This window comes from Tachysurus fulvidraco, chromosome 20 (assembly GCF_022655615.1).
Source record: "Tachysurus fulvidraco isolate hzauxx_2018 chromosome 20, HZAU_PFXX_2.0, whole genome shotgun sequence".
Taxonomy (NCBI): domain Eukaryota; kingdom Metazoa; phylum Chordata; class Actinopteri; order Siluriformes; family Bagridae; genus Tachysurus; species Tachysurus fulvidraco.
In genome coordinates, this window is record NC_062537.1 from 1,442,531 (window position 1) to 1,454,878 (window position 12,348).

The 12,348-nt window shown below is 42.4% G+C and overlaps 1 protein-coding gene across 1 annotated transcript in view; it reads right to left on the minus strand.

Moving 5' to 3' along the window:
- LOC113650345 overlaps positions 1-12,348 on the minus strand; it is a 243,721-nt gene that overhangs the window by 216,406 nt on the left and 14,967 nt on the right. Inside the window, exons 6-9 of the mRNA XM_047805088.1 lie at positions 9,569-12,099; positions 7,127-7,185; positions 3,947-4,035; positions 1,198-1,506 (exon numbers count right to left, since the gene is read on the minus strand). Of these exons, the coding sequence (XP_047661044.1) occupies positions 1,198-1,506; positions 3,947-4,035; positions 7,127-7,185; positions 9,569-12,099 (2,988 nt within the window). The remainder of the gene's footprint in view (positions 1-1,197; positions 1,507-3,946; positions 4,036-7,126; positions 7,186-9,568; positions 12,100-12,348) is intronic.

Sequence of the window (12,348 nt, forward strand, 5' to 3'; positions counted from 1 at the left end):
TGTGCTTATGCTCCCTGGGGAAGGATAGAAAGTTCCAGTAACAGTGCTGAGGCTTGATCTGAGTGCAGAGGTTACGAGTCAGACAGTGTGTCTTAGCTCTGTTATTCAATTCAGTCCCACATCACGGCCACAAGAGGGCAGTTCTCGTCGTGCACGGCTGTAAACATGGACGAGGACTGACAGAGTGTGTGTGAGTAAAACTTACACAAGAACACTGACTGGAAACCAAAGCTCTGGAAAGTGATTCACCGCAGAGGCAAAAGTTTAACAGGCCTGATTGCAAAAAGCAACATTCCTGTCTATATTACAGAAGAAGCTTTGCTCCAACAACGCTTTAATATCGGACGTATTGGACAGTGGATACTACTGTACTGATCTGACCATGAATTCAACATGACACATGAAACAATTTTTTTATGTTTTTGGTGTATACAGTCAAGTGAAGTATAATTTTTAATAAGTATTAGGTTTGGAGGTTTTATTTATTTTATTTATTTATTTTTTTTGCATCACCAAGTAAAGCACACGTGAGGTTTCAGCATTGGTGTGCCTCTTAAAGGCAGCAGGGGGCTCTGTGAGCTCAAACCCTGAAATTATTGACTATTACACATGACTATAGTACTACCCCTGAAGTGGTTTTCCTCCGCAGCACACACACACACACACACACACACACACACACACACACACGCGTACACATAATGCTGACCAGATCATATTTCATTCAAAAACCTGTTGGACGTTTAAAGTACAAATTCCTGACATAGTAATGGAATCATGAGGATGTCCAGATAACAGACTCCCTCTACATATATTACACTTATGGATATAACAAGCAATTTATGGTTCATACTTTGGAATATATATCGTAACGTACTGTTTTTAGATTTATAATTGCTGCTTACAAAGATGTGGAGTGAAAACCTTCTGGATGCACTGAGTAGTGAAATAGCCAATTATTGCCTCCTGGGAGCTGTCATGGTTTAAGGATTGGGGTCAGTTGAGGTTGGGTAGAAAGAGAAAAGAGAATGATCAGCACTGGGCGGGGCTGGCAAATTAATCTCCCCATAGTGAGAGCTGCAATTAAAAGGCTCTCCTTTCTGTGCTGTATTTCTTTTCAGATTTTTCTTGCTTTTTCATTTGTATGAGTTCAGGAGTTTTTTGTTGATTGTTTTTGAAACAGCCAAATTCTCCTTTACTCTTCGCCATCATCTTTGCCCTTATCCTTTTTGTCTTTTTTCTCCTTCTTCTTCTTTTTCTTCTTCTTGGGATCCTCTTTCTTGCCAAAGCTAATAAAGTCCCCCTTGTCATCCATGGCTCCTGGATCTTGCCGGATGGAGATGATCGCAGGTGAGCCAGGAATGATGAAAGCTTCAGGAGGGATGTCGCCTGGCTTCAAAGCCTGCGGAGGACCGTAACCAGGTCCGGCACCATAACGGAAACTCCAGCTATTACTGTTGATCCCAGCTCCGACTGGAGGAGAGAGCTGTCCTTCAGCCTCTCCATCTGCATGTGACAGAGAGACAAAAAATTACTTATTTATTTAGAAATAAGATATTTTTCATGTAAAGAATATAATGAATGAATCATTTTTAGATTTTCCCTGGAACTTTTCCTCGTTCGGCTTAAAAAAAAAAGTTAAAGTACAAATTCATGGCTTGTAGCCATCATATAATATTGGAGCGCCAGCTGGTGAGTTAGATTTTAAGACTAAATTCCAGAGAACCAGGGTTGCCAGATTGGACTGTTTGCTTCCATTCCCAGATATGAACTTTCTCAATTTCCTACATTTCTCCGAACGATTGTTAATAAAAGCATTTTTTTTAATATATGTGACTGTGTGTCATTTCTGTTTGTGTTTAGTCCTCAAAGGGTCAATATAATTCAGTTTAGGAATTAGAAAGTGTTCTCTCCTTTACTCATTCATACATAGATAAATAGGCACTGTATCTATGATCTAATATCTATGTATCTTTGAGCCTGATGAAAAAAGTGCTAGTTTATTCTCAAGAGAAATAACTCGGTGAAACCTCTTGTCATGGTCAGAATTGTCGAGTCTTCAATGTGTTCGGAAGATACAGATGTCTAACATGATTTTCCTGACATCATGTGTGTGTATGTGTGTGTGTGTGTGTGTGTGTTTTCCTTCTATCTCCTTGCCAACATTTCTCTTTGTATCACATCACTTGTCAGCACACTGCATTCCTGCCAGTTTAGTCTGTATGTGCTCCAGGTGTGAGACGGTGCCTGCAGCATCCAAGCTGATAAAGATATGCCAGCCTTTGTGGAACATAACTCATCCCTCACACAATATTTTCTCTCTGTGCCAAGATTCTCTTCAGTCGCTTCTCGTAAATCTCAGAAGGTTACCTTGATAGCCAAATGTACTGGGTTAAAATGGATGATTTTGGCACCCAGATGCCCTCTATTCCTTTTTTTATGTGTCAGTATGACTTGTAGTGTAAGATCTCAAATATTTCTGCTGAAAACATCCGATCCTTATTTTTTAAATAAGCATATGTTTAGCCCACTGGCCTCTTTACTCCTCCACCACATTGGGCTTTACATCCTTCTCCTCTTTCTTTGCAAGTATGAATGGTTGCCATGGAAACTGCTTCCCCTATTGCTCCTCGCCCACTCCCTGCCACCGCAGCAGCCTCCTCCAGTTCAGCGCTGTTGCCTAGCAACAACTCACACATTGTTCCCTAGCAACCGGTCCACCTCAGGGGCCTGCCACTCCTCAAACGCAGCCCTCTAACCCCCCGTGTTCCCTCGTCACCCTCTCTTCATCCTCTAAATAACTCTTCTTCTCATTACAGTGAGCTTCCATCACTTTTTTTTTCTTTCTCTTCAGCTATTACTCATTTGTTTCATCATATATTCTTTCCATTCTGCATGATGTATCTCACTCCTGTTTTATTTATTTTTTCTTTACTCAGAGATTGTTACAGCACAGGGGTATCGAACTGAATACATTACCATGGGCTGGATGCTAAAGGAGTGCTTACACAACACATCTGTCCATCTGAGTCAATACCTGCTTTGGAAATAATCTAAAAGCAGTGCACGTGTGTATCAGATTGTATCCAACATTAAAAAATAATAAAGATATCTTCCACCCTGTCTGTCTATATGTACAATGCTACAGCTCAAGTCCAATATGCTCGATCATCAGGTCAATATTTCAGTCACCCTTTCCATCCAGCTTTTGGCTAATCTCCTTAATGAGCTAGCAGATCGATATTCCTGTGTCTTTCTGTATCTGTGATGAATACCAAATGCAAACTGAACAAACCCTCTGACCGACGCACAGCCCTGTGTTGAGTCATTTGAATATTAAAAAAAAAATAATAAAACAAATGATTTTGTTTAAGTCTTGTAGCTAAAACTATTACAAGCAGCTTTCTCCCAAAAAGATACCATCTCATATCACAGCATCGGCTAATAATAGAAGACTTCCACAGACTAATCACAGGTTTTAGTCGAACCTGCTGTGGAGTAAAAGATTAATGGTGGACAAAACTGCATTTCTCAGTTCATGTCACTCCTTTAGCTTGACACTTGTGTACGTCTGGTACAGAGACACCACTGTTTGTGTCTGTATCTATACATCATCTTCTAAAACTTGTTTGAGTTTCCTACTGGGAACTATTCTGTTTGAGCTTTGTTTCCAGATTACACTCTTAACAGAAACCAACACACTCTGATATCTCCTTCCAAGCTTAATCTTTCTTCATAATGTGTCTAAACTCATTTACTAAGCAGTCGTACTGTATATGACAGGATAAGATGGAACCCTGGATATAAGTTTTTTTTCTCTCAGTGTTTTTGAGAACACAAAAACATATGGTCCATTTTTGTCCTCGCTACCGTGAACATTAGATGAATCAGACGTCCCTTGAGAAACCTCAGAAGTACTGTAGTATGTAAAAATGTGAAGTCTTACCTGCGGCACTGGACACAGTAGGCCAGTTCTGCACCAGCACGCCTTGCGCTCCCTGCATCACGGCCGAGGCCTCCTCCATGTGAACAGAGCTGTAACATAAAAATCTGTGATTTTCAGCTGAACTATTGTCAGAGGTGCTGTAAAAAAACTGCCACATCAGGCTGTTCGAGACCAGGCTGAATTTGAGACTCGAAGAATACAATGACAGGAATTATGTAATTTCAGAAACATAATTATCTCTGTGTGTGTGTGTGTGTGTGTGTGTGTGTGTGTGTGTGTGTGTGTGTGTGTGTGTGTGTGTGTGTGTGTATGAGTACATGAGTTGTTTGCATGAATGACTCCATTGCTGTGTGTGATTTGCTCAATGTGGCAGCATGAGCAGACTCTGAACTTACATGTCAGCATGCATGTATGTGAAATAATGTGTATGCTTGTGTGTGTGGGGGGGGGGGGGGCGATAACACACAGAGACACTGTAGGCTATCATAACATTGTTTTGTTGCACTTTGGGTCCTGAGAGACAAGCTGACAGAAAAGTCTAGTGACATGAGAGGTGTCAAACACAGAGGGCCACTGAAATTGGGGGCGACAGACGGAGAAGGTGTGATGGAAAAAGAAGAGTGATGTGAGACAGCAAGTACAACTGAAAATAAAAGATGGATGTATTATTTTGTCAGAAACCCCCAAAACGAATATTACTACCAGTAATTATTCCTACAGTTTATTCTCCTTTATTTTGGGCAGTGGTGACTCAAGTGGATAAGGCTCAGGGTTGTTGATCAGAGGTTCAGTGTTCAAGCCTCAGCACTGTCCAGCTGCCACTGTCGGGCCCTTAAGCAAGGCCCTTAACCCTCTCTGCTCTAGTGGTGCCGTTTCATGGCCGACCCTGAGCTCTGACCTTCAACCGCCAAAGCTGGGATATGTGAAGAGAGAATTTCACTGTGCTGTAATGTAGATGTGACAAAATAAAGTCTTCTTCTAAAATTTCCTTTCAGCTTTTCAACTTTATCTCACAAACTGTGCTTTTTTTTTAATCGTAACGATGCACACTCCATCCCAGAGCTGCTCATATATGCATTAAAATACACCCTGTTAAACTAGCTGATCAAAAGCTTTCTGTCCTCCAGCAGCCTCGGTACAGACTCCTACCACAATTAGACCTCAGCACCAAGTATCCATACATTCATAATGAAAATATGAGAAGCAGCGTGTGCAGCGATGTATCTGCAATGCAGTGTACAGGGTGTGTCCAGCTTACTAAAATCACTTTGGATTTTTTCTTTTTCTTTGTATTTGCTCCCCGTGTGCGAGAGCCAGACTCAGGCTGCGATGGATATTTCTAATACTATTAAAGCTGAAAATTAGCCTTTCATTTGATTGAGCAGAAGATCCACATTGAGCATCATGCCAGAGAACCTGAGAGCTTCAAACTCGATTATCTGAAACAACGAATCAGAGTGAGGAACGAATAAAGGGGTCGGACATTTAATTGGTCAAATGCAGAGATCTAAACCACATAAAAGGTATAAAGAATGAAGGGAGTTTGTGATAGACTGAGTTTCCATCTTTAACAGAAGCCTACAAATGTTGTCTTCTTCTTCTTCACAAATGAGCTTGCACATGCCCCGTGATTGGCTAATCACTTTGATTGACAGGGGTGAGAGATTATGTCCCGCCCACTTGAAGAATATGAAGAATTTCCCTCATAATTTCTTATACTTGAACTTTAGAGTTTTTAAGACACATTTAGCGATGTTAGATAGAAATCCTAAGCAAAGCAAAGACATAAGTGAAATGAGACTTGAGACATATTTGGGACTTTATTAGTATCCATGACGACAGACCTGGTCAGATCATTTAAATTAAGCCCTTGTATTGTATTTGTAACTGTAATTTGTCTTATAACTCTTACTGAGATTACTGGATCTTTTATTGGTTACACTGCAAGTGCACCTGCATTTAATAAGGCGCTAATTTAAAGGCCCATTAGGATCTGAGAGCAGCCTCGTTATTACATCCTTAACTACAGAGTTCTTTTGTGGAACATTTACTTAAGAGCTATTTCTTATTTAATTGTTATTCTGTAGATTTTTTGTTTTGTTTGTGACACTGAACGCAGCACCTCAGTTAACATGCTGACAAAATTAATGCATAGACTAAAATAGATTGTCATACACAAATTTGTATGTGTGTGTGTGTGTGTGTGTGTGTGTGTGTGTGTGTGTGTGTGTGTGTGGTGTGTGTGGTGTCTTTATGTATAACATTACATGTGTGGGTTTATCTCAGAGTGTGAGTTGGAAGATTAAATATCTATTCTGAGAGTCTGTGATGGGAATTCATGCATAAAAAATGCACAATGTAAGTGAGAAGGAACTATGTGATTATGAAAAGAGGCATTGTGTATGTGTGTGTGTGTGTGTGTGTGTGTGTGTGTGTGTGTGTGTGTGTGTGTGTGTGTGTGTGTGTGTGTGTGTGTGAGAGAGAGAGAGAGAGAGATAGAGAGAGAGAGAGAGAGAGAGAGAGAGAGAGAGAGAGAGAGAGAGAGAGAGAGAGACAGCCCATTTGTCCTTCATGCTCAGCATTGAAGGACTGGGTATGTGGTACAGAGAATGCTGATGACCTATATGTTCCATCACTGCAGATATCTGCACTGCTGAGAAGAGGCCCTGAGCTACCAAATCTTGAGTGTGTGTTTGTGTGTGTGTGTGTGTGTGTGTGTGTGTGTGTGTGTGTGTGTGTGTGTGTGTGTGTGTGTGTGTGTGTGTGTGTGTGTGTGTGTGTGTGTGTGTGTGTAGAGGACAGAGCTGTTGGCTCTTATCATTCTAGCGGTCATCCAGATTTTAGGCATCTGGGTTTCATCATATCTGATACTTATCTGTATTGCAAATCATAACTCTCCCTCCATCTCTCTCTCTCTCTCTCTCTCTCTCTCTCTCTCTCTCTCTCTCTCCTTTCAGTATAGTGTTTTATTTTATTTTATTTTCCTGAGATTCTGAAATGTGTAGTTGCGAATGTAAAATTCTATCAGTGATACTTGAAAATGAAGAACTGAATGTCTAGAATAGATCATAAAAGAAACAATAAACAAATAAAAGACCCTTAAAGGATTGGATTTCTGTACCGCTGCGAGCAGGTGCAGACTGAAAGAGTTTCTGAGAGATTAAGAACAAAAGTGCTTACCTCTGCACTCCTGCCCTCAAAGATGCAGAGTACCGCCAGTCAGCATTCGGTCCCTTGGGCTAAGAAAGACAGAGAAGTAGAGAGAGTGGGGAGAGGGGAGGGGTTGAACAGTTTAGATAGGTTTTCATTAATAAATCATGGAGCTCCGTACCAGTCTGCTCTCTGCATTCAGACATGAATTAAAAAGAGTCCCGGTTTGTATATGTGCATGTGTTTGTCTGTATGTGTGTAGGTTTGAGACCTCATGAGCTCTGGACGCAGCCCGAGGGTTCTCTGGTGAATTACATCCACATCAGTTATCTAGCAGATGGGTTTAGATTTACCCCACGTCTTCATTTTATCCCATTCCTCACCCTTACCCTCAGCACCTCATGCATGCCACATACAGTATGTACCATATTCCAAAAAAAAAAAAATCCTTTTCATTTCCCTGCTTACTCTTTTACATCTAGTCATTCACACACACCTCTTACAAGCCCCTTTCATTTATCCAATGTACTTCCTCTAAATAGAATGACATCATCTAAGTAACCAGCTGATCTCTTGTAATTTGATACTACAGTGTAACCTCCTCCAGCCCAAGAGCATCAGCCACAAAGCCACAAAAATCAGACCGACCATCAGCAGCTGCGGGACCAAATGTTGTGTTCTGCAAACCCAGCCAATATTCACATTATGAAACCCTGAGCACATAAGATAAGAGGTCTTCTCAGGTCTAAAGAAATCACTTTTTACCCAAACTCGAAGTGCATACACACACACACACACACACACACACATATATATATATATATATATATATATATATATATATATATATATATATATATATATATATATATATATATGTGTATATTTTTTTTTTTAAGAAAGCCCCGACCCGAGTCTGACCCGACCTTTTGGCATTTTTTTTATCCCGACTGGACCCGAATGTTGCATAACTCTACACTAAAGTAATCGCTACAGAATGGATTCAAAATTGATTGACAGGTGTGTTTCGATGAAAATTTGCTTACCGCCAGCCACACGTCGCCGGCCACATGTCGCAAGCTGTCTTGACAAACAGAGGAGAGGTTGGAAAAGTACTCGAGTGGATGCACACACACGAGATACAGTAGTTCGGGTCTTCTCGGTTCCGTTCAGTTAAAACACATTCATTTTAAATTACCCGAGACCCGATGCCGCTATTATTATACCCGACCCGTGTCCGAGGTACACGTGAAACTTTTAGACCCGAACCCGCTCGGGTTTCGGGTCGGACCTCAGGTTTCCGGATCTAAGTGGACCCGTGAAGACTTCTACATAAGATAATTAAGCACTTCTTCTGCAGACCAGCATAAGGCAATAAAACAAATAGTGCACAAGACCTACTTCACAATTCTGACAGAATGTCCACATTGATCTACTGGTACACTTAATCAACAGGCAAAGCTGCGTGGAGGAGATCATCAGCCAGTCTTTTTATATTTGTCCTAGTAAAGAACTGGGTCGTGGAGTGTGTTCTACACTCGGTCGTTACTGAATGACCCAGATAAATTGGATAAATAATATTCTCTAATCAGGTGAATTCAGGGTAGAGGGAGCATGTGCACAAACCACACAATCTAATTTCCCAGACAGTGAATCAAAGGCGGAAGGTTAATTTCTTCTCTACGGCACATAACGGCCAGATCGCAAAGCTTCCAATGCACCGAACTTCGGTTTCCCACGCACTTATTGTGAGACTAAGCAGCCATCCAAATCCCTTACTAAGAATTCTTTCCCCTAACATTACAATCCTATCAGGATTTGATCATATATACAGTAAATCTAACATGGAGCAACAAATAACAGGTTCACCTTAGAATCAGTTACAACAGACCAACACCATTTCCGTCCATCCCACTGAACATGACTTCACGGCAATTACACATGTCCACATGGTACACAGACATTGTGCACAATGTCAACATTCATTTTGTTAGTATTCATGAACATATATAACGAACAATGAGTGCAAAGGAATCTTTATATATTAATGTCTAGAGATGCTTGTAAAGATATTTCACCATTTTGTAAAGCTGCTGTATGAATTTTGCTGCCAATGAACCAGCACTAGAAGAAAAGAGTGATAAAGCGGGTCCTTTTGACCATCTCAGTTTCTGTGTTTCAGTTTCATATATTTTTTATAATACCATAAATGACATTTTCTAGAAATCACATTCATTAGATACAAAGAGAAGAAAATATGTAATAAAGTTTTTTACTTCAGTTACACCAAGCAAGCAGGAAAACCCGAGCCAAATGATCTGCATGTGTTATATGGCTCTATCATGGATATAGTGATTATACACACTGATGATGTTCTTTGTTAAACCTCTTTATGGACTATTAGACAAAAAAAGATTAAATCCAATACATACATATACATATATGTATATATGCAGTCATCTAACCACAAACCTGTACTGCTGCATCTGGCATACTGAGCCTGCGCACAAAGCCACTGCCACTTGTGAAGTAACGCTCCGAACCCCAGGTCCCACTGATGGGCCGGCCCGTGTTGTAGAACATGAAGGTGTCGCTGCCTGATGTGGCAGTCAAGCAGGTTTTGTAACAGTAGGTCTTGGTCAGAGATCCATTTCCACGAACCTCTATATAGTGAGGTTCGACTTTAAGATCTCTGCGGAGAACCACATTATTATTGGCTTGTGACCCTCCACCTGCCCCTCCTCCAGACCCACCATCTTGTGTGTTTTTCTGAGACACACAGCAGGGTGAACATGAGCCGGGTTGGGTACAATAGGCATGGCAGCGCACTATGGCCAACACCACCACTGTGACCAGAAATACAAAAGTTGTGGCACTGAGTGCTACAATTAGGTAAAGAGTTACGTTAGAAAAGAGAGGTGTACTGTGGGGGCGAATGATCCTCTTGGGGTCAGGGGTGACTTTAGGTGGCACCTCCATGACAGCTATGTTGATGGTGGCAGTAGAGGAAAGTGGGGGCTCTCCATGGTCTTTCACCAGCACAATTAGACTGAAAGAGGTGGAGTTGTCTTCCAGGACTCGACGTGTTGTACGGATCTCCCCCGTGTGCTCATGCAGTTTGAACAGATCAAGATCTATAGACTGATCCAAAACATAAATGAGCCAAGCGTTCTGTCCAGCATCCGCATCATATGCTACCACCTTGGTGACAAGAACACCTGCTTCAATGTTCTTCATCACTGTTTCTGTTGAACGTGTCCCATTGGCTGGAGGATTCACAATCTCCGGCGCATGGTCATTTTGGTCCATTACATAGATATAGACAGTAGCCACACGGCTGAGGGGTGGTATACCCCCATCCTGAGCTTTTACCTGGAAGTGAAACTCTCTTATTGACTCATAATCGAAGGAGCGGAGAGCATAAGCCACGCCTGTGTCTGGCTTGATGGAAACATAGGAAGTGACAGGAATGCCGTGGTTGTTATCATTCAGAACAGTGTAAGTGATGCGAGCGTTCTCGTTCACATCTGAGTCAAGAGCTTTGACAGTGCAAAGAGAGGATCCGGGAGCGTTGTTCTCCATAACATACACAGTGTAAGAGGTCTGCTCAAAACGTGGTGGATTGTCATTAACATCTGCCACATCTACCTGTATGGTCTTCCTGGAGGAGAGTGGAGGAGTGCCACCATCTGTGGCACTGAGGGTCACATTATAGGCTGCTGTGGCTTCACGGTCCAAGAAGGCAGATGTTACTAAAGTGTAATAGTTCCTGAAAGACTTGATTTTGAATGGAAGGCCAGGTGGGATCTCCAGCGTCACTTGCTTATTTGGGCCAGAGTCACGGTCTGTTACACTGATCAAGGCCACAACGGTGTCGGCACGAGCATCCTCACGCACCGGGCTTGACAGGGACGAGAGCACAATCTCTGGTACGTTATCATTCACATCCACCACCTCTACAACCACTTTGCAGTGGGCCGCAACTGCAGCCGGTCCTTTGTCCATGGCCTGGATGTACATCTCATACGTGTTGGTATCCTCATAGTCCACGTTGCTCCGGACTCGAATTTCTCCAGTGTTGGTGTCCATGCTGAACACTTGCCTAACCCTTTCCGGAGTGTAACTGCTGAACGAATAGAACACCTCCCCGTTTGTACCCTCATCTTGATCCGTGGCGTTTAATTTAATAACGAGTGTGTCTTTCGGTGAATTTTCCAGCAGTTTCACTTTATACACGGAGCTGTCGAACACGGGATTGTTGTCGTTCGAATCTAAAACGCGCACATTAATTTTTGCTGTACCTGTCAACGCTGGTGTGCCGCCGTCAGACGCTGTCAGAATCAACTGATGATAAGGCGTCTGCTCGCGGTCCAGAGGCTTTTTCAGCACGAGCTCGACGTGCTTGCTGTTGGGCGAGGGTTTGTTGGAATCGAGCGCAAAATGCTCGTTTGGTCCGAGTCGGTAAAAGCGGATCGAGTTGGTCCCGAAATCTGGATCCAGCGCGTGCTCGACGGGAAAACGTGAAGTGGGCGACGCCGACTCCGTTATTTCCAACTGGTACTCGTCTCTAGGGAATTGCGGCGCGTTGTCATTCACGTCGACCACCTCCACATCGATGGTGTGCACCTCGGACGGGTTTTCAAGAAGCAAATCAAAATTTAAAACGCACCCACCGGTCCTGTCACACAAAGCCTCCCTGTCGATTCGTTCATTTACGAACAGTTTTCCGTTTTTAGGATTCACATCCACATACCGTTTTCCTCCGTCGGCCGTTACCTTAATACTTCGAGCCGAGAGCTTTGCCACATCCAGACCCAAATCGTGCGCAATATCACCCACGACCGTTCCTTTGTCAGATTCCTCTTGAACTGAATAGCGTATTTGACCAAATGTAAAGCCACAGCAGAACAAAAGCATCAAACATGACAAAAGAGGCACATTTCTTCCCCCACAGCTGCAGCATATCCCTGCAACAGCCATCGCAAGCTCCCGGAATCCGCAAACTGATTAAAAAACAGCTCTCTTTGCAGCAATGCTTCGCTTCCCTGCACGGCATTAATTTTTCCTAATTGTCCTTCATTTCGTTTTTTATTGGTTTGGCAGCATTTTCCGTAGTAAATGTGCGCGAATATATTCAGTGGCCGTGTCCATGGTTTCTTTGTCCGTCTCTCTCTCTCTCTCTCTCTCTCTCTCTCTCTCTCTCTCTCTCTCTCTCTCTCTCTCTCTCTCTCTCTCCTTTTTTTCTTTTTTCT